This window comes from Vanessa tameamea, chromosome 8, assembly GCF_037043105.1.
Source record: "Vanessa tameamea isolate UH-Manoa-2023 chromosome 8, ilVanTame1 primary haplotype, whole genome shotgun sequence".
Lineage (NCBI taxonomy): Eukaryota > Metazoa > Arthropoda > Insecta > Lepidoptera > Nymphalidae > Vanessa > Vanessa tameamea.
In genome coordinates this window covers 11,101,144-11,129,099 of record NC_087316.1, presented here as the reverse complement: position 1 = coordinate 11,129,099, position 27,956 = coordinate 11,101,144, and the positions used below count along the sequence as shown (strand labels likewise).

The window sequence follows — 27,956 nt, the reverse complement described above, 5'->3', positions numbered from 1 at the left end:
AGATACTCATGTCAACAATAATTACATATTTTTTTGTTCAGTACTACAAATATAAATCAACTTACAAATTACTAATGTCTGCAAATTCAGTTACATAATTAATTTACACTAAGTTTAAGTAAAAAAGGAAACCTAATTAAAATAAGTAGGTAGTTGGCATTAGTGCCCCAGTTTTATTAATTTTTTATTAACCCTGATTTTATGAAAATAGTAACTCAGTTTAATAATATCATTTATATAAGTCTGTGGCGACTAATTGGAATGCCGATATAATCGCTTCATTAAACTCGTGATATGGTCTTGCCAATATTATTGTTTTAAAATTTAACATAAAAAATATATGACTAAAAATATGTGCAAAGTATATGCAAATTCCATTTATAATTTGGTTAAGCTTAAAGAGAAAGTTGGAATATTTGGGTCACATAATGAGGAACACAGATATGTGCTAATGCAGTTTATCGTCTAAGGTTGTTGGTTAGGCAATATCATGAAAGTAAATAATCCTGAATTAAAATTTTTGATGAATCGAATTAAATTTCATACATATTCGTGTTGATTTATTACGTTAGAATGTAAGTGAAAAAAATGTAGTGTCGAAAACTTAAATGGGACATTATTAATTTATTAGCATATTGATTATAATATGTACTAACGAATTTTTTTATTGAATAAAAATATTGTTATGTTAACTGACTTATATATTAAATTATTTTTTTAATATACCTATGTTATCTATTTGAATTATAAGAGTAAGTACTGATTTATTTAGGCAGGCAGGCGACGAAATAGCCACCTGGTCGTAAGTGATCACCACCGCCCTCACCCATAGACATTGACACTGTAAGAAATAACCACTTCAAACCATTTACATCGCCAATGCACAAATACGCTTGGGAACTAAGATGTTATGTCCCTCGTGACTGTCATTACCCTGGCTCACTCACCCTTCAAACCGAAACACAATGATACTAATTATTGCTGTTGAGCGGTAAAATATTTGATGAGTGCGTGCTCCCTATCCAGACGAGTTTGTACAAAGTCTTTCCACCGAGTAAAGCCCCAAATATAACAATCACAGAGAACATTAATTAAATATCAAAATGTAATATCATGCAATTTTACAATTAGGCTTTTCACGCGGGCAAATTCGCTAAATGAAACCAGTTACAATAATATATCAAAAAGTGACGGTGTTTCTGGACAGTCGACTAATATCAAAACACCTGATTGTCATTCTCCATTAGGCGTGATTACTTCAATACGTTGCGTAATATTAATTAATGAGTGAAAATATATATGGAATGTGCACACCATTTAGTCAAAACTCAACGCTGTAGTCATATTATTAAAGTTCACTTTCAAATAACAAATAAAATGTGATTTCTTCCAATCCGGATTTGCATTTTGGACTTTGATTTAATTAAATTATGAACATTTTTTTTTTTATTTGTTGCAGGTAAAAATGGAATTTCGTCTGTATTCATTTTGATACACTTTCGTCGTGTTTTTATTCGGTAATGTAGAAATTACTGTTACTTCACAATGCAAGTACAACTCGTTGGTCTAGTACCTGACATATAAGGCTGCAGATATCGAGGTTTGCGTTAGGTTCCCGAGTTGAACGAATAGAAATATATTGGATATTTCTCTACACAAATTCTCAGTAGCGGTAAGAAATGATATTAAAAGATATAATTAATCTTCGTTTTTACTTTACTGGATATATTTTTTTTACAACTTACAATAAAAAGTAACAAAAAAGCGACTTAGAACTTGTTATTTTTGAAGGCGCACAAAAACTGACTGTACTCCTTTAGCAAGATTAAAAAGACATCTTCTTCGTTCTTTTACGATTTTATGATTTGAATTCTGACGTCACAGATTCGAGACTGTACGGAGACAGTAATACGTCATCGCTACAGATCCTTAACAATATTATTCTTCTCATATTTTATTCCTGTTGTAGTTATACTTACTAATTAGTTAAATACCACTCACTGATTAATCACGAAATCTGAGAAACTGTAACACCTACAAATTTGAAATTCGGCAGGTACGTTTCTTATAGGGTGTCGAAATTCGCTAAGAAATTTACGAAATACGCCAGATTTTACTAAAGTTCGACCCTAAGAGGGTAAAACGGGAGCTGGAACTTTGCTTATAAATTTTGCACGGGTAAAGCCGCAGGTTCAGCTAGTAACAAATATATATATAACATAAAAAATAACTACAGAAACTGATCGACATATTTGGTTAATTATTTAATCGAAGTCATGACTTTTACATTTTTAAAAATCAAAAGCCAAAAGCCATCATTCTGTGTCCTATAAAATCAATATTCGTATATTACGCTTAAACAATCGAACTCATATTGTTATTCTTAATTTAAACGTTTCCTGCGATACTGTTGCGTGTTCGTTTTCTTACAAGAGATTTATCGTCTTTGTGTAATAAGGTAACTGCGGTTACATGTTTATGTTTGTTCCTTGTGATAAAAGTATCTGCGTCACAAATTCTAGAAAAATCTCAAGGCTTATACAAACTTCTCCCTTTAATTTATTTTTTGAGAATAAATAAGTTAAAAATATAGTTAGATATCTGGGTAGTCAGTATTTGCTAAACTATAAATAAATACTAACATTTCGAAGGCAAATAAAAAAAATGCACTTGCCATTCTTATCTCGCCGCGTCTGAACTACATCTGGCCTTGGAGTCCGTTTTCGGTTTAATGGTCTACGGGTATCATATTCATCTTCATTCAAAATGTCAGCCATTCAAACAGACGTAAATACATTGTAAATTCTGGGCATAATTCCCAACGTCCTGCTCATACTTTACGAGGTTTAATATTTGAAGACTTATGAAGATTGTATATAGCAATTCATACAATTTTCGTAATTGCACCCGACGGACGATTATTCAGATTTACGACGACAAAATCACGTTTGTAAAATTCCTATGTATATTTTTCGATCTAGGAAGTTGTGCTGATGAAGGCATATATTGGATGCCTTATTTGGTCTCGTTAAATACATATTGCAATGATAGTTGTTTTAATTATAGGTGAGTGTAATTATCGATAACAGTGGCGTCTTTGTCGCCTTTTATCTCGATAAAAAGACAATTTCATTCGATATATTTTGTACGTCAATTTAAAATAACTAATTTAAGACGAGGATGGAATTATCGAAGATCGGAATCCTTGATTGTTTCCTTGAAATTATTTACGAAACTAACCAATCACATAGTAGGTGGCTTGAATTTTAATTTCGGTCACAAAGTTTTTCCCGTATTTTGGTCATTAATTTTCTTTATATTCCATATTATGCTTTTTTATGTTTTATTTTTTTATGATATCGTATATATCGAAAATTACTACTTAGAATTAAAACTATATATTCATTCGCGACATAATTATAACCTCGGGATTATTAATACTAAAATAATTCAATATCTTTTAAATATATTCTATATCTATTAAAATTCAATTAAATTTGTTATTTTATAACTCATTCATTTGGATATTTTATCCATTGGTGTGTTACTTTAACACACCAATGCACACCTTTGTGTGTCATATCTAAGTCATAAACAGAACAAAAAATCGTAATTACTAATAATTATTTGAATCCGGTTTGATTTTACTTTGAATTTGTATGTAGTTACACGAACTATTTAACATCGTTGCCTAATTAACAGCCGATGAATTTTAAATCGTTCGTTGGGTTGTGTAATCATTTAACATAATAATAACATTCAATAAAAAGTTCACTTAAAATGTAAACTTAACCTATAAAACGAATTTGTCGAAACAGACCTAATTTTCTGTATTAAAGAATTAATATTATATCCATACGCAATCCAAGAATTTGATATTAATTTGCTTTCATTTTTTTTTCATCCGCAAAACAGTTATAGAATCTAGCTATAAATAAATTATTTGTCCACAGTTAAATGATACGCATTCACACAAACTGTAATACATACATATATACGTAATAGTAACTTATGGTTTAATACCTATTAAAATCAGTCTTTATTAAGCCTTATACACACATTAACAGAATTATTCAAAATTGTCTCATTTAATATTTAGGAATTAAATTTTGAATCAGTCCAATATTAAATGAAACATAACCTAGCAGTTATAAAAATAACTAGACTGTAAGTTCAACTGTAGGTAACGTGAAATCCCATATCAATAATGTTTCATATAAAAACATCGTACATTGACGTACATACTTCGCTAATGAAAATCGAAACATGCGTGTAGATATATGCGTGTGGTATGAAGTCTGAGCACTTTAATTAAAAACTTACTCTGCGTTTGCATTTATACAAAACGTATCCGCAAATTCCACGTGGAATACAAATATGTATTAGAATGCGGTTTATTTTCCAGCATATTCTAGATATTGATGCACAATTTATAAATCAATATTATGAGAAATTCCTTAGAAATGATAATTTCAAATTATAGTTCGAGATATGAATTACCCTTATACGCATAAATAAAGCGGCCATAAATTAATTGCTCAATCTACGAGTACCATTTTATAAGGTCACAGATGTAACCCGCATAGCTTCCGTGTTGGCTTCTCACTAACGAGAGTCTATGCAAATATCAATTAGCCGGTGAAATGTTTCCTCAATACACCAGCTACCTGCCCCGATACTCAGCTCTTGCTATTAATTGGTTGAATTATCGCAGTACGTGATATGCTATTTCCGTTGGATTGAGTATACAAAGATAGTACTGCACGGCTTGGTTACACAATATTATGTGGTCGCGGTCCCTAATCTCTAAGAAAATAAGTATACGAATTTCATGTTGAAAGAGTCAATTTCGATTAACCGGAAAAGTCCTACTTTTGAGTCCTACTCGTATAGCAGAAAGGCTATTTATGCAGGAAGTAACGGGAGATACATGTCCATGAAACACAATGCGGTTTTAATTTTTTCATAATTTATATTTCTGATTGTGACGTGTATTTTATTATCTTTGTTTTTAACTCGATTATTATTGACATGCAAATAATAAACTGGCTGCAATTTTACTACATCATCGACTCTATTATTAAATATGACGAATATACGTACGTAACTCAAAAGACTTCATTTCCACTACAAGAGGAAATAAAAATGTATAATCTCCTGTCACGTCTGTAGCTGGCATTGTATCTAGTGATGATGTAAAATGACTTTCACTACTTATAAAGAAAACATACATCGCAAAAGTTTATAACCGTCGCAATTCCAAACTTAGAATTAATACTAAGTCTGTAAATAAGATATTATAGAGGAATAGTATTCAGTTAGTAAATATCGTTAAAGGTATACGCGAAAGCAATACCGAAGTAAGATAGCACTACAGATACGTATGCAATAAATTATAGCAAAGCAACGAATCTTTTGCTTTAGAGAAATTTGTTCTCACTCGCACCAAGGTCCGAGGGTTCGATTCCCGCCGTGTACTTGTCGGCCGATACGTGCCCGCCGATAAATCGCTCGACACCTCTGATACTACAATGGGAAAGAGAAAGTCTTTTAAGGAAATATCGCCCGCTCGGACAGCCGATTGGCAAAAATGGGAAAATAATGTTGCCGTAAGGAATTGCGGACATTTACTTTCTTGTAGTGAACTTTGATAAAAGTTCATTAGATCATTTTGAAAGTAGAATAAAAAATTGACACGGCAAAGTTGAAACAGTTATAATAAGAAAAGTGGTTAGAACGCGTGCATCGTAACCGATGATTTCGGGTTCAAACCCAGGCAGGCACCAAGCACATTTTCATGTGCTTAATTTGTGCTTATAATTCATCTCGTGCTTTGCGGTGAAGGAAAACATCGTGAGGAAATCTGCATGTGTCTAATTTCAACGAAATTCTGCCACATATGTATTCCACCAACCCGCATTGGAGCAGCGTGGTGGAATATGCTCCAAACCTTCTCCTCAAAGGGAGAGGAGGACTTTACCCAGCAGTGGGAAATTTACAGGCTGCTAATGTAGGTAGGTATGTAGGTAAGAAAATTAATAAATAATGTTGAATAAGATCTTTTAATTTGTTACAATATAACTGTTTATATACTTATAACAAATTGTTAATGTTATTGGTTTAATAAGAAGGCAAAACAAAAAGTTGCAATCGTCTACAATCTGATTAAATGATGTGAGTAAGTTTATCGCTTCAGTTTGTGAACCACCTTTAATAGGTGCCTTCGAGAGCGAATCAAATCGTCAATCTGTTATCTCACTAAACATCTCATGTTTATCGTCATTAGCTTTGGCAGTTGATTTATCTTGCCGAACATGTTATATGTTCATCCTTATAAGTTATCAAGCTGAATTTTGTTTCTTTAATTAGTAAGTCAGAGAACATAAGATTATATTTTATTGGTAATTTATATTATATTTGAACCACACTAATATCTCACATCTTAACTTGACTGATTTTACTTATTTTACCATGCTGTCTTATTTCGGATGGACTTTTTCCTATTCAAGGAAAATATTGATCATCTCATTTAATTTTACTAAATAAATCATTTCGTGCGTCTTTATTATCTTTGCAAAACAAAAACTATATTTTGATTCGTATTCTTGTTACGGAGCCGTATTAATCACAATCAATAACAACCTTACAATTTAACGAGCTACTGGCATTTTTTATAAGACCAATAAAAAGCAAAACGCGAAAAAGTTGCTCGCCATTGCTAGAAAGAATGCGCACAGTTGACTCGGTAGATGGACGATAAACTCCATTGCATACCAGATTCGAGAAAACTGATACAATTAGACGGGAATTCAAAAGATCGGGTCATTTGGATGTGGTTATTAATCATTTATAACAAGTTACAATTTCAGAAGCGATATCTTTTTTTGCAAGATATTTATTTTTTATGTTAACGTCGAGCGCACGAATAAAAATAGACGTTTTAAAAGTCTAAATCATTTTAATTCGTTTCTTATGCTCGTTAAGTTGCCTTGACCTTTTATTTTTTGTTTGTTCTAGAATTTATATTTTCTATAGTATTCGATTTAAAGCCTCTTTGGTATTAGGTAAAACTTTACCTATTTTTGACAAAACTCAAACATTGTTTTGTTTTGTCTGATCATCTGACAATTTATCAAAACTGGATATTATTTAACTATGGAAAAAAGTGCGTTATAATGTTGAATACAATATATTCTTTATCGAATGTATTTGTAATTTCTAAGAAACAGAAAAGATTGTTTTAAAAAAATTGGACTAGAGATTTAATTGTATTACGAAATCGTATTTTTTGACTACTCCACATTTTTACTGTTATAGTTTTATTACCGAATTCCAGATCAACATCTGTGTTGAAGTGGTTTATAGTTTTATTATTATTGTTATAATTGCTAGGAATAATTGCCTTCATTGATCTAATGGGTAGTTAGCGGCTTCATCTGAAAAATAATGTGATTTTCGTTCAATTTATTGTATTTTTTTTTCAAATTATTTACTACGTGGTGGTAGAGCTTTGTGCAGTCCCGTTTAGGTAGGTAGAAGTACCACCCAATTATTGGATATTCTACCGCAATACATCAATATGTGGTATTATTGTGTTCCGGTTTGAAGGGTGAGTGGGCCATTATAACTACAGCCACAGGTGATATAACGTCTTAGTTCTCAAGGTTGGTGGTGCATTGGCGTTATAAGGAATCATTACATAGTATAAAACAAAGTCGCTTACTGCTGTCTGTCCCTGTGTATGCTTAGATCTTTAAAATTACACAACGGATTTTGATGCGGTTTTTTTAAATAGATAGATTGATTCAAGAGGAAGGTTTATATGTATAAAACATGCACAATACAGTAGAGAAACACTGATAATTTTAGAGGTTTCTGAAGTGATGTCTTAAATAAACATTTTTTTTGCGCTTACATTGCAAACGCTGGTTAAACCCTACGAGATATATCAAAATAATGTACTACAGTATTGTACACCTTAAAAAGGTCATCAAAAAAGTTCGCGATGGTATGTCTATCTCTTAGAGATAGCCCACAATAACCATTTTTTATGCTTTACTTTTTACGAGAAATAATGGCTTATTTTCGAAGCGATTTTAAGCAATACAGCATTAATCGTTACGTAGCGGTTTATATCATCTAATGACTGAAAAACTGTGAACGTTGTAAGACATTCTGTAGTATGTTTAGTATAAGCATTGCACACGTGCGAAGCCGGGGCGGGTCGCTAGTAGTTAATATTTCTTACAGCGCCAATATTAATGGGCGGTAGAGACCACTTACTTTCAGGTGGGCCACCTGATATGGCCGACGTATCATTAAAAAAAACTTATTATTTTTTCTTGATTATATGTATGCGATATAACAATATTGTCATTAAATATAACTTAAAATTTAAGGTAATCACGGTGACGATTATGCAAATGAACGCAGTGCATATCGACAGTACCGTTGCTCCTACGTGGTCCTAGCGCCTAGCAGCCGCCTTCATCCGCTATTAGCCTTCAGGATGTGGCACACTTTCATTCTACGATGGACAATCCCGTACTTTTGCTTATTATATTCTACACATATAGTATCCAATTTAACTACCATTACGTTTTTATGACACTAAAAACGTTACGATCGATGATGGTCTGATAAATTCATGGTTATTGTCTTTTTAAAAATACTCATTTGCTAAACGAGTACTTCGGTTACGCCCTAATTGGTCTACGATTATTATCATTTCCATCTTCTCGCATCAGCATTCTCACGAGAATCCAAGACGCGAGACTATTTACGCTCGTACGTTAATTCAGTACCGTAAATGGCGTGAATAATTACTTTGGTAATTGAAAAAGTAGTCAGATTCCTTGGCTAAACGTGAGGTGGTTTAAAGCTATGCAAGTCTATTCTCGATTTTTTCAATTTCAGTTTAAAGTGCACTTCTGGGAGTCTGCAAATTGTGCGCGGGGGAACGAGGGGTTGTCAAGATGCGCCAGTGCGTCGGCGCTCTGCGAAACCGACCCGTCCGTCAGTCTCGCTGTACCGCGAGCGTGCAGCGGTCGTGGTAGAGGGGGCATATGTTTTGTCGCTCGCGTTTCTTATCGACTGTTATTCGCGGTTTTCTGTCGAGAGCGCACGTGTAGCCGGCATCGAACGTCACTATTATTTACGACGCTCATGCACCTGTGACAGAGCAAATATTTAGCGTGATGTGAAAGACCTTTATCGGTCTTAACGATTTGTGTTTTCCAATAATTCGAAACTTAAACGACATTGTGGTTTGTTTTATTCTGTGTTGTTATATCGCGAACGGTGCTTTTGGAATACAAACTCTACCTATGTTCTGATGTTAGAGAGCAAATTTCGGCGACAGCCAGATCGTAAGCATCTGTAGTTGGATGAACGCCAACACCGACGCAACTAAGGTGAGCGGAATCCTGAAATACTACAATCATTAATATTATTTTTTGCGAACTGCGAAAAAAATTGTAATTGTTTCGACTTTATCGCTAGCACTGTATTTACAGTAATATCGGCTTATCGTTTCGTTCAGTTATTTCTGTTTACGTCGATCAGCTTTATCGTGTATCATGAAAATATTCCATATTGGATTTCCTTTGAATCATATGTCGTTGTTTTTTCTGATATGATTTAAAAAACCGCGCATCAGTATGATATTAGAGTTGTTTCCTATCATTATTTTGATCTGTATTTCGTATTGTTTCATGTTCTGATGTTGTATTCAATTTAGTAATTGAATTAAGGCCGTAAATGATTTAACCCGACGAATAATATTTAATATATTGCATTAAATATAATTTAATTTATCATAACCCCTTCATAAATTATTTAGTAACAATGAACATAAGTTCTATTTCATATTGAGTTTTAGATTCAGGTGATTTTAATAAAAGATAATGATTGCCATTAAATTTTCTAATAAACACTAAGAGACAAACAAAGTAATTATAGAGTAGCTTAATTTAATGTCAATAATAATGTGACTAATAAAAACTTTTCACTTCGGAACTCGTAAGTCATTTTTGTACTCGCCCAAGGCCGAAGCGTGAGACCGAATGTAGTATCGGTATTACTATTACGTATAATTTGTCCAAGGCCGCAGTCTTATCAATTATGTCGTATCAAATTCCTGTTGTTTAATCGTGTGATTGACTTGTTTATGCGATTGTAACTGGACCTTTATTTTGACTTATTTTCTGTAACTTTATTTTTTCATCTGATCGTCTATAGGCCAGTCTAAAATTGTCTCTACGTCACATAATTTATGTTACGTTGGTTTTTGTACACTATATGCAACGATGTTTGAATTACAACAAGCTCCAACTATTTATGTTTTTCTAATAAGCCATTTAAAAAAGAAAAAATAAGTCCTCGCACGTAAATCATATCCCTATAGCCTAAAGAGAAATTAAATACATATATTATGTATATGACATTTAAAAGAAAGCTTCGTTGCGTACAAATATCAGTTTTAATAATAATGTTACGATGAGATCATAACTAGAAGCTGGTTTGACTCATCCTTTTGAACCTAACGCCAGACACTACCACTTGTGTCTAAAGAATAAAACGCGTCAAATGTTATGTAATATTATAAATTGCTATTTTGCCAAGACCAGGTCATAACTTCCATTACTCACAAAGGAATCTCAATAGAAATGAACGGCTAATATCTAGCTAATCATGTATTTTAGTTTAAATTTAAATCATATAAAAATATATATTTCAATCAATGCCATAAAGTTATTTAGGTTGTATACAAAAATAGATGTTTTTATAGAAAAGAAAACAAAAATAGTACTGGGACGAAGATGTACGGTAATTGTAACTAACTAAATTACTTATTTTAATAGGTTTACAATAAGCAATCTTAGGAACTTCGAATGATAACTTCATATTTATCAGAGGCAGACAGCTGCCTAGCTTCGATTGCGCATGCGGTTATTTTCAACGGACACTTAGTTATCATGTCACGTCCGACATACTCTAGAATAGGCGTCCCCTTAACTCTAACTCTGCTAACTCCTCGAACAGAACTGTCGAATTCATAGTGATGTTACTAATATTAATTTTAAATTTTACAATTTCTCTCCAAGTGTGCTAAAGGTAAATTATATTGAGTTCTACATCTAATGAGTATTGCCTTTATCGTAATCAGCAATACATTTGCTCTAGGTTGCTCAATGGATGGATTTTCATCTCGAGTGGCGAATTGATTCTGACTCACAGGCACTTCAGAATCTGACCTCCCAGAAATAGAGTGAACGTGACCGTCTACCCCTGGTTTTTTGGTCGTTTCGTATCGTCACTCATTCAATTGCCTGTTGGCCTTACGCCAGGACATTGCGGATGCCAACGTGGGGTCCACTTCTAGAAGGAGACTTATGTCGAACATATAGAGTCGTAATTGCGTCCACTTTATTTATTCGGATGGCGCTTAATCGCTTAATCTCAAACAGAATTAAGTCGCCGGACAAACGTTTTCTGGCGATCGCGGTGAAAGCACACGAACTTGGCGACATTTTTTGCGGTTTACTTTTGCCAATTCGAACGTGATTTAGATTTTTGTTTATCACTAAATATACAGAAAGCATTGCCCTCGTTCGAATATTTTGTATTAGAAAATTGCTATCCGCGTTAAAGATAGCCAGTCTACTCGACATACATACATAAACCAACTTCAGTTGACTTCAACTGCGGTTGTAAATCGTTATAATGCACACATACATGTATTATTTTGGGTCATTTATTTCCTGCTATTGCTTAATCCGCAAGTGCAGTCGACTGTACAATTACCAGTACCGAATTTAGTTTTACGAGTGCCGGCCCGGGCTATGACGCGCTCGCTCACATCAAACGGTAACACTCATTGTTAATGTTTATTATTAGTTCCCATGAACCGTTTACGTTACATTTGTATGTAGGGCCATCGTTTTCGTAACCTTGGATTGCGTCTGTGGCCGTAATCATTATTAAAAATATTCTAATTTCAACATTACTTAAATATATTTGTCAGTGTTCTTAATATAACTCTATCAATGTAGATTAGGCTAAAAGAATACCAATAGGGGATTCAACGCGTGTACTAGGATGTGTATTGATGCCATCAGGTCATCAGATGTCGGTGAACAATGCGTTCAGTCTACCGAAAGTCTGCATTGCGTTAATTATTCATGTCATGGGCCCAAAAAGTGTATCGAGAAATCCGAGCCGACCGGTCTGTGTGACCTATTCATGATCAATTAATCGATCTAATTAGTTATCGATTTAATATCACTTTTTGATACAATTTACCAATATGGTTAAATTGTGCTTAAATCCAAAAAACATTGAATATTGTTCTGATTTTAAAGTTGTATACGCATGGCTATATAAACAATCTTTAATTAATTCATTCGGAAACACGTTTCGCTTTTCGGCTCTCATTGGTTTTGTTCGTGGATTTTATTTTTGCAAATATTGGTTAAGAGGTCGATTATCGGTAAATGTCTCGAAGATGGCGACAATTCACGTGACAAACAACGAAATTCGATGCAAATCTTTTAAAAATAAAAGCGCTTTAAATTTTATTGTTGTAATGACACCAATATGTCACTCGACCTGCCTCGCCAGAAAAGAGAAAAAATAGCAGTAGGGCTAGAAAATCGGAACTCCATGACCCGTATATGGTGAAAAGAACGAGTTCTGAACGATTGTTGCAGCCATCGAATAACGGTCAAAATGGGATAAAAAAAACCTTTCGGCGTCTCCATCCTGCGTAATTGGCGAAGGGTTTCGGAATGCGGTCTGACGAAGATGTCTCCCAAACGAAAAGACGTATGACCTTAAATGGAATTGCAGATGCCTTACATTTAAATAGAATTTAAATTTTATGGCGATTAAATTTTTTTGATCATTTTATATCGAGTTTTTCTTTTAATTTTAATCGGAAATCTATAAAATAAAGATCCTTATGATCCAGTGTCATAAACTTTTAAAATGTTGTTTTAAATACTAAATCCACTTTGAATATCATAAAATCGAATGAAATGTAGTATTTTTTTGTATACGAAGAACTAGATACATTAAAATGTCATGACATTTAAATGGTCGTCACTTAAGGTGACACGGTTTAACGGTGCAGCAATCATAACATTATCCCTACACTTTGAAGTAACGAGCCACATCAGCCCCATAACCAAGGAATGTTTGTTAAACTCATCAAACCACTTCTAAGAAGGGCGGGCTTATATTCTATAGAATGTAAGATAAACTGCGGAAAACATAAAACAGTAAAACATTTCCAGAGGTTTGATCTTTAACTGCTATAACCACTCAAATATATTGAGTCCATTCCAAACAATATCATTAGAACATAAAAACTATCTTTTTAGAAATTAAGTACTTTCTTTTTCTGGAATGGAATAGAGGAATAGATACTTCTTGTTATGCCTATGTAGATATATGTCCAAGGACAGAGATAAAAACTTTTTATTAGACGGCCTTTCTGTTGGCCTGCCTTTGAACTAAATAAAAAAATAATAATGCAACATTCCACTAAAGATACCAACATTATAATTAGAATTATCTTAAACTAGTGTTGAGCATTTGTATAGATTATCTTAAACAGATAATTTAAATGTATAGCTTGATAACTAGAAATTAAAAAAACAAAATTATTTTCAAAGAAATACTTCTTTGTATGCTAACTTGATTGCATAAAATGGTCAATGCTAAACTTGAACTTGTTCTCAACCAGTTTTGTTTGCTATCGTCTTTAGATGTCTGACGCATGTTGGATCGCGAAAATGCGATTTTACAGAACTAACATGGTCGGTACAGGTGGACGAGGGGTCTTTTATGGTATCGTTAAAAAAACGACAGCTGGTCGGCCCCATATTAGCGCAAAGGCAGCGAAAGGTGTAGTAAGCTGCAAGCTGCCTCGCAAGACGAACAACTAAGCCTAATAAATAACTTCAAGCAGTAGTTAAAGGGCAAATTAATTTTCTCAACGCTCTGACTATGTTAATTACTTATCCAGAGCAACCTGTATGCCTTAGCAATAGAGTATTCTATTCGTTATCACATTTGTCATCAGCTGCAAGTGACTAATTAAAATCTCATTAAATTCTTTCGACGACTATACCCGCGGAAAAACATGGAAAATACCATTTCGTTAGACTGGTTGTGTATGATTTGCAGGTTCTATAATTCCATATCGATTACGATTAACGTAAGAGTTGTTAATAGATCGAGTTAGGGTTTTAATGTGAATTCATTGATTATACGAGCAGACTTTTTCGTACTGTCATTTCCTACATCACAGTAACGTGTCTGAATCACATTAAACCGCTTCCTCGCTGGACTAGTGTACGTACTGTTGTGAACAGACAGAGAAACTAGTGAAATATCGCAGTGTATCCATTATTCATTAATTAACCCACTATCGCCGCGCTATAACGGACCGTCCTCGGAAGCTAGACGGCACGCTGCTAAATAACTAAGGATGATCGTTTGGAACGAGTTATCAACCGCAGATGTTTCTTCTATCTCACATTGTAAACATTGTAAACGTTCGTCGACACGACCCTCGATGCCAACATATATACACGAGTCATAAAATAATTTTATGAATTTAATTTGACTTTCAAAATACATATGTGAAAACTTAACTTATGTTATGTTAGGTAGTTACTCTAAAATATTAATGTGATGTTATAATGATCGTAAATTTTATAAAAGTAATATTTAACTGTTAAAAAATTACGCAACAGTGAAAAGGTTCTTGATTAAAACGGTATCCCAATGATAACAGTCTTCCGCATAATATTTGCGACATCAGCTATATTCGAATGCAAATCATAACATTTCCGTACACACAGAAATGATTTCTACATCAACATAGTTGCATAAACATCGTAAATGCTTTGTAATTGTACATTACAAGATTTTAGATATACATATCATCATTGTAAGTACATTTAAGAATTTAAACCTATACAGCAAATTTAAACTGTTCTAATTACGCTTAAGTATGACTTGTTTCAAAATTTAATCGATGTTCTCTTTTATTTGTTGGATTTGAATCTCAGCTTTGAAAGTCAATCGAAAGGAAGTGTTGCTTCCGCACAAAAAATATCAATGACTTTAATTCATGTGCTTATTTTAGTTTAGTATTTACTTCTTTTTCTATTGATACCGTATATTATTATTATTATTAGGTAAGTCATTTTTAATGTTTGATAGTGATACTTAAATTTGCAAAAGTATCACTATCAAACATAAGGTTTAAACAACTAAATTTCACGATTGATGACCTCGTCATCGGATAATCATTTGACCCGAACTTGTCACTTCCCAAAGGCTGTCTACGATCGAGTTGGTTATCAATCAATCAAGCTTTAATATAAACATACGAATTTACATCTTATTTACCTTTCAATAAAGCACAACTTCGTTAAATTATCGTCCAAATTTTTATAGCATACTTAGGGGGAAACAGACAGTTCGTTTGAATGATAGCAGTTTTTATACTGACATTAGTAACATAAAAATGACCTTGCCAACATCCGAATTGCGTCTAATTGCATTAACATTTTCCGTCCGTGATGTAAAAAAAATGCAGTATGATATGAACATTTATATTTCCTGCTTACATAATAAATTTCATGGTCTTTAACTTATCTAGAGAGGTGATCTTCAGTTAGAATTCTATATTTCCGTGCTCGGATAAATATTTCAAATGAATAAATAAAATATCGATAGAATAATAATAAATCTCGATACAAGTGCTGAAGTGGCGTGATTTGCTCGATTATTCTTCCCGTATCATTCCGAGCCCGCATGTCAAGCTGCGACGTTACAAGCGAATTGAATAAGTGCCTATCTGAGATAATGTTTACGATTGAATACTATATTATGGAAACGAATGTTACTCTGATTACAGATCAATATTTAATATTAATCAAAAGGCTGCACTTTATCTTTAAATGTAATTTATGGTAATTCCATAGCAGATTTTAAAAGTATTACATTGATCATTCGTTTTACAGATTAAACTATTTGAACTTGTACGAAGAAAAATGTTACCGTTCGTAACGCTAACAAAAGATGTATAATTTGACTACCTGAATTCGCTAAACGGAATAAAAAAACCATCCGCAGGTGAAGTTGTGCCAAATACCTTTATAGCGTATTGGATTACAGAGTAGGTAGCTGGATGCGCAATTAATAAATTTCTGTCTTCTGATAAGATGACAGACGCGACGTTGCGTTGTACAGTGTAATAAATTACGTAGGCGTACGATTCTAAATTCCACTCTTGATTTCTCTTTACTATTTTAATCTCTAACATAAGAATATTATGCTCTACTGATAAAATATGTTGCTTTACAACAATATACAAACAAGCTACATATAACTTGTTTTTGTTGCTATAATTTATATTGATTTCAATATTTTTAGGTGTAATTTAATTATCAAGCTTATCTCTTCTATAATATATAATAATATTATAAAGGCGAAAGTCTGTCTGTCTGTTATTCCTTCACGGCCAAACCACTGTACCGAATTTGGTGGTATCGATCAAACTTGAACCCCTTGTGCATAAAACTAGCGAGCGAAACCGCGTTCGGCAACTAGTAGTTGCATATATTCGATTGCAACCGTAAAATTGTTATAGCAACTAATGCTTCGCAATGTTTATTTACAAAACAACCACTCCGATAATGTTTCCAATACAACCATTCAATCAAATCGACCTGCACGTGTATGTTTTTTTAATCTTATCTACCGCGTCTGTGAAAACTACATTGATCGATACCGTTGATTCACGTTATAATTGTCTGATATTTGCACGGATCTTTTCATTTCTTATTTTTATTAAATGATCTGTAAATAGTCCAGTATAACTGATTTTGTACTTACATCGTATACGAGTAAGTGGAATCAGAAATTGCTAACGTGCTCTTGATTTATTCTCGGTTAGTACAATATAGCATCTGATCTATAAAAACTATAAAATAATACTTCTACATTTATTATGTATTATAAAAAACTGATCGATTAACCGATGATTTCGGGTTCAAACCCAGGCAGGCACCACCGAATTTTCATGTGCTTCATTTGTGTTTATAATTCATCTCGTACTCGGCGGTGAAGGAAAACATCTTGAGGAAATCTACCTGCTTGTGTCTAATTTCAAAGAAATTCTGCCACGTGTGTATTTCATTTGTAATCAACCCGCATCATGAGCCGAGATGGCCTAGTGATGAGAACGATTGCATCTTAACCGATGATTTCGGGTTCAAACCCAGGCAGACACCACCTAATTTTCATGTGCTTAATTTGTGTCTATAATTCATCTCGTGCTCGGCGGTGAAGGAAAACATCGTGATGAAACCTGCATGTGTCTAATTTCAACGAAATTCTGCCACATGTGTATTCCACCAACAAGCATTGGAACAGCGTTGTCGAATATGCTCCAAACATTCTCCTCAAAGGGAGAAGACACCTTAGCCCTACAGAGGGAATTTTACAGGCTGTTAATATAAATAAAAAACTGATTTGACAACCCCATTCTCAGTAGAGTTAGGTGCATACGGTCCACAGGATATAATGCGGTTTGCGTTAATTTCGCTCGGACGCACGCACAGTTTCCGTTGAACTGCGGTACGTTGTACGCACGTATCTAGATCATTTTTTATTGTTGGATGTTTTATGTGCGGATAGTGTACCACAATAGATGCAGGTGTACGTGTTTACAACGTTGTATCATTGGCCTTGTCATGTTTTTATTACCTATATGTTTTAAATTTGTCTATTGCGTTTTACGTCTTACAGTGATGTACACCAGAACAAATTACGTATAGTTATTATTAGGTCATAAGTGCTTTAATGATTATATATTTTTTGTTGGCTTGTTTTCAGTCAGATAATAGATTACCTGGGTGATAATCTTCAACGTATCACTGGAATAAAAACGAGAATATATTATTGAGGGATTATTTTAACACGAACATAATTGGCGTGCGCCTACTAATGTTTTTTTATTTTTCGTGTATGTGCAATAGTTTTCATACTCCATCCTTTAAATTAAGCTGTTATGTTTGATAGTTACAAATTGCCTATCATTTGTCAGCAAAACGAGCATTGCTAAAATCTCCTAAGAATATATCGGTGAGTTTAATCAAAATAAAGAAGATTAACGTTACGGCTTTTTGTAGCAATAGCTGGGGTTCGTCGCCCCATTATATCTGGATTCAACATAATAATTTCTGTTTTGAAGGGTTGTATCGCCGCCCTTTCTCTGATGGGGAATAGCGTGACAATTTATTGGCTATTCTTGCACAAAGCTAGAGAAAATTTATAACGTGATAATGTCAGTTTTTCATCCTAGTTTATTACGAAGGGATTTTGGAAGAATCTCTTAAACGCTTAAATGTGATTATAGAATGATCGTTAATAATACTCGATGACACTTTTGACTATACAGTTCTTTGTTATATCAGTTATTTAATCTGTGTTTGTCTCTTTGTTGAAAATAAAAAGCATACATTTTTTTATGATCTTATTATGTATTTTTATCGCTTGTTTTTTATCATGGATTACAGTAAATTGTCATAATTACTTTGAGCAAACTAAACGACTTTTAACTATTAAAGTATACGGAATATATTTAAAAAAAATGCTGAATATTTATTAATAGTTCTTCCCACGTCGTCTCGTCTTATTAAGGAGATTGTATGCTTAGTGTTTTCTGATACTGTTCGCTAGTAATTTTGGTAGGGTAAGTCGGTATGAAGCAAGGGTCCGGTCACGTGCATGCGCGTGTCTAACAAGAATATTGCAAGGCGATAGAGCTGTCACATACTCATGTTTATATCGTCTATTCGAGTCCATAACCATTTTACGTAATAAGCGGCAACCAATCTCTTGTATTATTTATTATGAATGATTAATGATACGCGAGTGATTTGTGTGATGAGCTGTCGTTTTATAAGCTCGTTATTTCGTTTCAATCACAATAATTATGTCAACTGAAAAAGTACAACCGGACTGTTCTCTTACAAAAAAGTGTTCGCAACAACTCCGGTCAAACTGTTCATTAATTTCGGCACCTCCATTGTTATAGTTCGTAAAGCGTGACCCTACTCATTGACCGATTGTTTTGTGCAATGCTTTGTTATAAAAAAAGAGTAAAAAATTATTCGCTCCCAAATAGCACAATGCACCGCGCATGCGCTCATTGTTCGCTTTTGTTCGGTTGTGCAAGGGTGGATATTAAATGCTCCCTCAATGTACGCCCTCTGGCCAGCCGACGGGAATATATGGTTATCTCACATCACTTCTCACGAATTTTTCATACGAGTGGACTGCATAAAGCCCAACTGCTGCAGCATTGCAACAATGAGCAGCATGTATTTTATACGACAATGTATTTTTATTGGTGTGAGAAGACCTCATAAAATGGCGCGTCATCTTTGCCAATGGATATTGGAATTATCCACATCATACTTTACCAACTAGCGACACTAGCTTCCTCAAAACTGTAGATCGATAGAACTGATAGCCAAATAACTGTATCTATTTCGCGACACAACAAAACATGACGATGATCAATCAAATTCTATGATAAAATTGCGTCATTTTTTTTTTGTAATCTAAAATATGCATATCAATGCAAACCCACGATTTTTAACGATCATTTATTTGCTATCTTCTCCAGTCACATTTATGTATGTGTGTCAAATCGTATTACAAATGACTCCCTAAAATCCCTTCGTAATCTGTCCCATTCGTCATAGATAAGGCTATTTTGCTACTGTCAACCGTTTAATCTCTTAACGGATGGCTCGCAGTTTTTGTGACGGAGAAAACGACGCCTACTCTAACTCTACTTAAACTGGATCCATTGTTGATTTTGTAGGTCAGCCACGTACTTTACAAAATAAGTACTTAATAAGGTAAATATTACAAGTTGCTCGATCTTGAAATGTTCCAATAAAATATGTATAGAGATAAACAAAAACCAACGAGTCAACTAAACCGGTGAAAGCGTTCAAATAAATAAATCATGATACCACATTTGATATCATAAAAAACTTGGTTGTAAAGAAATTTATACTATAAATTATCAGAAAAAGTCATTTGACGTTTTGGATTATTTTCTACATGGAAAATACGTCTATTGAATATAACAATTAATGTTAACAAGTTATAAAATCCATAAATTTTATATATCTTGCTTTTTTTCTTTTGACTAAAGGCTAGCAATTTTGCGCACTAGTAAAGGACGCTACTGCGTCTTACTTCAGCTCTTATGTTCTATCCTTATGTATGCCCGTATTTTTACATATTATGTCATCCCATGCCTAGTCAGAGGACGTCATCTGTCACGGATGCCTTGCCGCGGTCTTAACTCACGAAATCATCATTCTCATCGATTATCGGATTCGTGGCAGATGCGACTAGCTGAGTTACTGCTTCATTATTATCTAGACTATGACGGTTACGTATCTTATAATTAGACAATTTGTTTGTTTAGTCAAAAATATATTTGTGATTAGATCAAAGATTTATCCGATCAATAAGAATGTTAAAGAATAAATCGGACTTCGATTACAAAAATAATTCATAAAAAAAACAATCAATTCCCAAAAGACGAAACCCGGCCGAAACAGTGCCATCACATTTTTATCATGATATTATACAACAGATAGGTAATTTCGACGTAACATTTGGTGCCCTCCGTCCCTCAGTCGCAGGGGACACAGTCCGACGCACACCCTCCGTCTGTGAGCTGTGGAATGTTTGCTCTTCCGCTCATGTATTCCTTTATTTGTGGTTCAAGTTAAAGAAGAACAGCATATTACTAATATTATAAACAAGCTATTAATATACATATATTTCTATCAAAAATTAAACATTTCAAAAGAATAATTTATTAATTCGAAAAAATAATTAATTCGAAAAAGATAAAATTCAAACACATTTTTGTCATTAACTGTTAACGTTCGATAGATATTCTTCATGGAAACTAATTTTGAAACGTAAAACATTTAATAGTTTGCCATGAATTCGAGTTTAATTATATAGTACTTAGTCCTTTTTAACACCGGCTATTGACTGTGTTCGCAAGCGTGACTGCACATGTTGATACATCACCTGTTGTGTATATTCCCACGGAACAATGACTTTCGAAATTACAGGGGACTCGCGCCAGTATAGCATATGGTATTTTTATAGAGTCATAGCGGTTATTAGTAAAATACTATAAATGATCATACTTCAAATTATATACATGTAACAATGTACTCAAATACGATAAAGACCACGTAAGTTTAGATGTTGATATTCAAAAGGAAGACTAAAATCAAAAGATCTTTATTACTGAAATATTTTCCGCTTACTTACTGTTCATGACGTATAAATCACATTCGATACAAAAACACAATACAAACGCTCGAAAGATCTAATAGAATTTTGTATAAGTTAAACATCCGATTTTATTGTAAGAAAGGAAAAGTTATATCATATTTCATACACTTGTAACATTTTATGTATTCGATTATATTCGACGGGAACTTTTCGTGTATACTTTGTTGAGATCCAGTTAATCGACTGCCACTTGACCTTCACTGGCCATTAAAAATACCGCTATGTTGTTACCATTCGAATTGAACTGAGCAGATTTCAAATGTTATTCAAAGTCATTTATAGTAACAATGTAATTTTGTTAAGTATACAAATTAAGTTGATAATGTTTTTAGAACAAGGTGAGAGTTGGAACACACGGTTTCTAAGACTGACCTTCTAATGAGACCTTATGCAAGCTTTAATACGCTTTAATATTTGGGAACCACACATTACTGTAATCATAGCTTACATATCTGTTAAGTCCGTATTATCAAGACTAGTTAAATTTATTACGTACGAAAATATTGACAAACTAGCAGAACCCGCAGCATCGCCCGCGAAGAATTCATTTTACAATGAAAATCCTTCAAGAACTTGCATACAACTCCTAATCTACAACTTTATCCCATTTAAAAGTAAAAAAAGTAGCCTATGTCCGTCCTTAGGGTTCAAACTTGCTTCGTTCCAAACTACATCAAATGTTGATAAAGTTTGGAACGAAGCAAGCTTTAAGAAGAAGAAGCAAGGTACAGACAGAGATAATGGCCCAGATTAAGAGTAGACTTAGTCTTGACTTGAGTAGACTTGCTTACTTTATCCTCAAACGAATCATACAAATCAAACTGAAATATGTATTAATTTTTTTGTTTATATAAAACTTTAATTTTGAAAAATTATTTTAGTCTTGTTAATCGTTTCAGTATCATGGGAACCATTAATACCACTTTCAGTTTTAGGTCATACTCAAAATGCATATGGATCAACTAAGCGGCAATTTGTAACAATCGTCTCAGTGCAGTCCTGCGGCTGCCTTGACCCAAATCGTGCGCAAGCGCAACCGGCGCGTGGTCGCGTGCGCACCGTTCATCAAGCTTGAACTCCACCGTGTTATATCAGATACGACAGAGATTTGTAAATGCTGTTTTAGTTTTGTATGACATTTTGTATTTGATTTACTACTGTTATTTAAAGTCCAACCAAATTATTCGAAACTAACTAATAAACTTTCATTTATAAAAAATATATACGAATAAACTTTTTCCTTTCAATATAAAAGAGATATCGGAATTGAAAACGAACCTTTCAATATCTTTGTACCTTCAATAAATTTTCGAGGGATATTCACTTGCACAGCCGCACGAATGCTCAATTGATTGAAGTTGCATTTATCCCTTCTAACGTTTTCGCACCAAAACCTTGTCAGCAAGCGCCTGCGATGCGTCTGTGCATATTTATCACCGGGAAATGCAAATAGCTTGCAACTGACAACACAATAGATCGTCTATTACAGCGCAGAAATAATCCGCCTTACCCACTTTCAAAGGGTACTCGCTTGTAGTCTTTACTTTTGAGATTACTTGAGTAAGTAACGATTGCAGTTTGATAGGATCGATGTCGCTGTACAGTCTTAACTTATTTCTAATATTTATTTAAATTCTTATGTAATGATTTCAAAAAAAGAACATGTTCTGATCTTACTTTTTTTAAAACTTTTTTTTTTTTGCATTTGTGTACGGATCACATTAATCTTATAAAAGATTAAAATTTTTAAGGATCCCTTTTAATAATGATAAGTTCAAAATACAATGTATGGTCTAACTGCTAAACAATATATTACTATAAATTATCTATTAAGTTTAATCTTTCCCACGTCTGGGTAAATGTCTGAGGGTATTGTAGCCTTTAAGTCATTTGGCATACGTCAGAAATAATCACCCAGTCCTTATGTATTTTCAATTTCGCAATGCTTGTTTAACTTACAATATGTAGATAAGTACGAAAATTTTTATATAGTATGTTTTTCAATTTCCAAGTAAAACTAAAGGTATATGTTTAGAATCGAAATAAATTAAAAATGTTATTTTAATGAAATCCTTATTTTATTTTCTAGAGAATCGTAAAGAATAATCTCTTGAAAGATATCTCAGTTATATTCATAGGTTTATTTAGTTCTTAACCAAATTGCAATTTATTATCGATAGAAAAACGTATAAATTATAAGTTAACATTCACAATCAAATTAAAAACGTTGATTGTATTAGTGACATCTAAAAAAAAAATTAAAAGAAAATACTATTAAAAATGTCAAAGGTACGCATGTTTAAAATCAATCAAATCGAAATAAGCGTCATAGAGCTCACCTCAATACATCTTGAATTAATGTAGAATTATGTTAATCTGTAACCCACTGCGTTATCTCGCAACCTTTAGCTTCTATATATTTTATCGGAATACATTAATAAACTAGATAAAGCGTACTACACGATGCCATGCTTGATGGATCATTTAATTCGTTTCATTGCATCACTTCACATGGACAGTGACGTCTTATTATGTCTAGATGTATTTATTTATTATATTAAATTAATGGCATTGAAACAATTTAAATATTTATACGAACACTCATCTTTTCATAAGGTGAAGATTTTTTTTAGAGCTTTATCCGCTTTCATGTCCAATATGAGTTTGGATACACAAGTGATTTACAAAGATTGCTCAAGATTTTTCTTTTCACAACCGAACACGAGATGAGTTATAAGCACATCAAAATTCGATGGTGCTTGCCTGAGTTTGTTTGCTTGAGATATCTAAATATCAACGATATAATTGGCGATTTTTCATTTTTTTTATTTTTCATATTAAGCAAATAATATAGGAAAACATGGTTTATTTTGCGGTTGTCCCATAGGTATCTGATAATATACACTAAAATATATTTATGTAATCACCACAATCTTACCATTAAATAAAATTAATGCTATTATTTATTAGTGTTTAAACTTTCGATGTAGACCCTTATTCTATTCGTAAGAGTCGAGTCGGATCGGGTAGCTAACAAATTATATAATACATCTTGCTTCTAAGCTTAAGTAGTTATCTTGAATATGAGTGTATCTTATATCAATTTAATCTAATATTAATACCTATAACGCATACTCCATTAGTCTATTTTAGTAGCAGTACCTACTTTAACAATATATATTTCACAATAGACTACGTGCGTTCAGCGTGATGTACAATTATTTGAATAAACGTAAAAGCCATGCCAGTCACAATAATTAACATGTTGGTATGACTGTGACCACGCGTGACTCACGATCGGCTCCCGTACGCCGCATAATAACTTTCAAACAATTTTTCATTTGACATTAAAACCTTATTGTATATTTTTATTAATTGTTTTGACAATTGTAGTTTCTGTTTTGACTTTTGAACTTTATTTTACTTCATTATCATCATTTTCCGAACTTTATTCGTTAGGAACTTCGTCACTTTGTAAAAACAATTACCACTTACGACGTTTTTCTTCTGTATTGTTATTAAGAATTTTGGCTTATTTCGTTTTAATTTCTCAATGATTAAAGATAATTTGCTTGTTTACACTAAATTTGTTTACGTGGAAAAAATCTGAATAGCTTCCGGCATTGGTCGTGACCTCAAACTCGTTTTCTGTATCGTCTCCATCTGTGACGCAACATGGGCTAACGTTATTTAGTTAAGTCATTGGAATTATGTCGATCTTATGAATTTACTTTCTTATGGTGCAATAATACATATTTGGATTTCAAGCTACAATTTTATTAAGCAATAAAGTTTTCGAGACCGCGTTCGGTCACCGAGGCTAATCTCAAAGACTAACATCTGTTCAGGACATATTATAGTACCAACCCAATTGTGTACAAGAACACAGGTGTACCCTCTCAACCCCCATGATCTGAACACTGACAAATTACTTACTGCTAATGAGAATTTCTGGACGGAACAACGTTGCCCCGACCCTGGATTCGATTTCTCAAAATATAGCCGTATAAGCTAGTCACTAAAGCAAGGATTATGACGAAATAAAAAGTTTATGATCAAACTACAAAATACATACTTCTATATGATTTTTTTATACGAATCAAAGCTGAGTTTATATAACGATAGATAATCGTTCCGTATAAAATAAAAAGTATACGTTGATGTTGAACATCATCAAATAATTTAAAACGTCATAACAGCACAGTCATGTTACCAAACAAACCCACAATTACGCAAAATAAATATTGTTATAATAACTACGATAGCTGTCTCTTGTGGCCACTTGACTTCGATCTCAAAGAAAGCTCTATGATAAACGTGAGTTTACGTAAGCGCACATTTTGTTATCTAACCGGGGTTCGGCCAAAACATCTTGAAAGTCTGATCGTATCGATGGCATGTCGTAACAGCTGTGCGCTATCGTGCTGTCGGAACTGAATCGGATGTATATCAAGTGTTGAACAGAGAGCGGTTCAACTAGTTAAATAATTATTCATTGTATGTATTATATAAAGAGTAGTAACTAATTTTATACCATTTATATAATTCATACTATGTCCGCGTTTTAGGCTGTCGTAGTCGTAGTTTGAGGTAGAGTAGGGCCTGACTTGGGGTTTAAACATGCTTCGTACTAAATTTTATCTAATTTGATTCGGTGGTATGGCCGTGAAAGCATAGCAGACAGAGTTACTTTCGCATTAATAATATTAGTATAGGCTAGAGAATGACTCGTATCTTTATATTTGTTTGTAAAATATTATCTCGCTTAAAGTTAAAACTATCTGTGACCAAATATATGACGAAAGTAATGACGATCGGTTCAACGGTTATAACAGTTGCTGCAGCATCTAGTGGCGACTTACAACAAAATTAACATATATAAAAATATTCTTTATCGCAGGTGCCAACTGCATTGTGACCGGTCAAACGGTATCGAAATATTAATATTTCGAAATGAAATTGTCAAAATACATTAAAATAATACGCTTTATTATTAAGACATTTTTGTTTTACTTAATATGTTTGAAAAATAATGACCTATGCTAAGATGTAGACCGTTTACAAAATACTTTAAACAATCTTTATGCTCGATTGAATATTACATTCGCACTCCTTAGATGCATTGTTGAACGATATTGACCTAGATTCTCTTTACTATAAAAGTATCCCAGTCAAGAATATCCATGTATATAACACATTTATACATATAATAAACCAGCAAAGGTCGAACGATCGTGTATATTTTCCTGCATAAGGAATATCGATAAGTTATTTTGATAAAGTATTCTCTGTCTACAACCTACAATATTTAATAACAAACATTGCTCACATTTATGTGGATCAGAGAAGAGAGTGATTGATCAGCATTATGTATAAACGTTTTTTACTACAAAATTATAAATTATACAAATGTTATAAATCATGAATCAATTGCCATAAAACAAAAATAAAAACAAATACATAAAACCTCTTCTATCTTATTACTTGCAGTATAACATTTTTGTTCACTTCTGGACACTGTCCATTGTCCGTAGTGACTTGCACCCAAAGTGATCTCCTTTTACCAGCGATTGTGCTCACATTTGTCTAAGTATTTGTGTTTGTAAAAGGTCTCTTGAAACACTTCCAATGGGCTTACTTATCTCATGATTATCTCTTTCGTAAATGTTTTGCTCAAACTTTTATTTTACGTTCTTATATTTAATTTATTTACGTTAAGTTTCTTGCTCACTATTCAAGTGTCGTTTCGAAGTCACTTGTAGTATTGATTGAATTAATTTTTTTATTAGCTTACGTAATTAAGGTGAATTTTCAAAATGTCACGTACGTTTCTGCAATAATAAATTGTAATTTTTTGTATTGAAATCATCACACGGTTGATATCTTTATTCACTCTTACAGAGATGGAACACTAGGACACAAAATCTAAATAATTGTTATGACTACTGTAGGCGTTTACTATACTAGAAACTTAAGTTTTTATTATAGAATAAATAACAACAGTTCCATTTTCGAAAAGAAGTCTGGAGAGGTATGTGGTATTTAATTTGAAGTTATTTGGCTGCGCGGGATCCAAGTCGGTCTATACTAAGACGTAACTATACCGTGTAAGAATAAGAATGTCATTAGATGTCGATGATTTGTCTTCAGTAATAAAAATTCACAAATAGGAGGATCAAAACAAAAAATAATCCAAAACCCAACAACAACAAAAGCATGACACACACACAAAACAGATATTTCTGACTAGTTATATGTGCTGAAAGTCATCAAGTCATAAAATTTTGATTCGTTTCGTATAACAAGCGTGTGTAATGATTTCGAATCTGCGTGTTTTGATCTCGTATAAAAAAGCAGACGGTCTTTGTTTTATAAACATTACCGATTGCCGTTTTCCTGGTATCTTCAATCAAGATTGCGCAACAATACGCGAGATGCCAACTTTTAGAAGTTCCAGAAAAAAGTTCAAGATCAAAGAACCTGATATGAAAAAAAATGTTGTGTTATTGTTAATCTAAATTTTGACGTTA

General features: G+C 33.2%; 1 protein-coding gene across 17 annotated transcripts in view; it reads left to right on the top strand.

Moving 5' to 3' along the window:
• LOC113404816 (rho GTPase-activating protein 23) overlaps positions 1-27,956 on the top strand; it is a 319,300-nt gene that overhangs the window by 157,990 nt on the left and 133,354 nt on the right. The window contains exon 1 of one of the 17 annotated variants that reach the window (XM_064215560.1): positions 9,017-9,413. The exons of the other annotated variants lie outside the window; for them this stretch is intronic. Coding sequence (XP_064071630.1) covers positions 9,387-9,413 — 27 coding nt within the window. The 5' untranslated portion in view covers positions 9,017-9,386. Of the gene's footprint in view, positions 1-9,016; positions 9,414-27,956 lie in introns of those variants that run through there. 17 annotated transcript variants of the gene reach the window in all.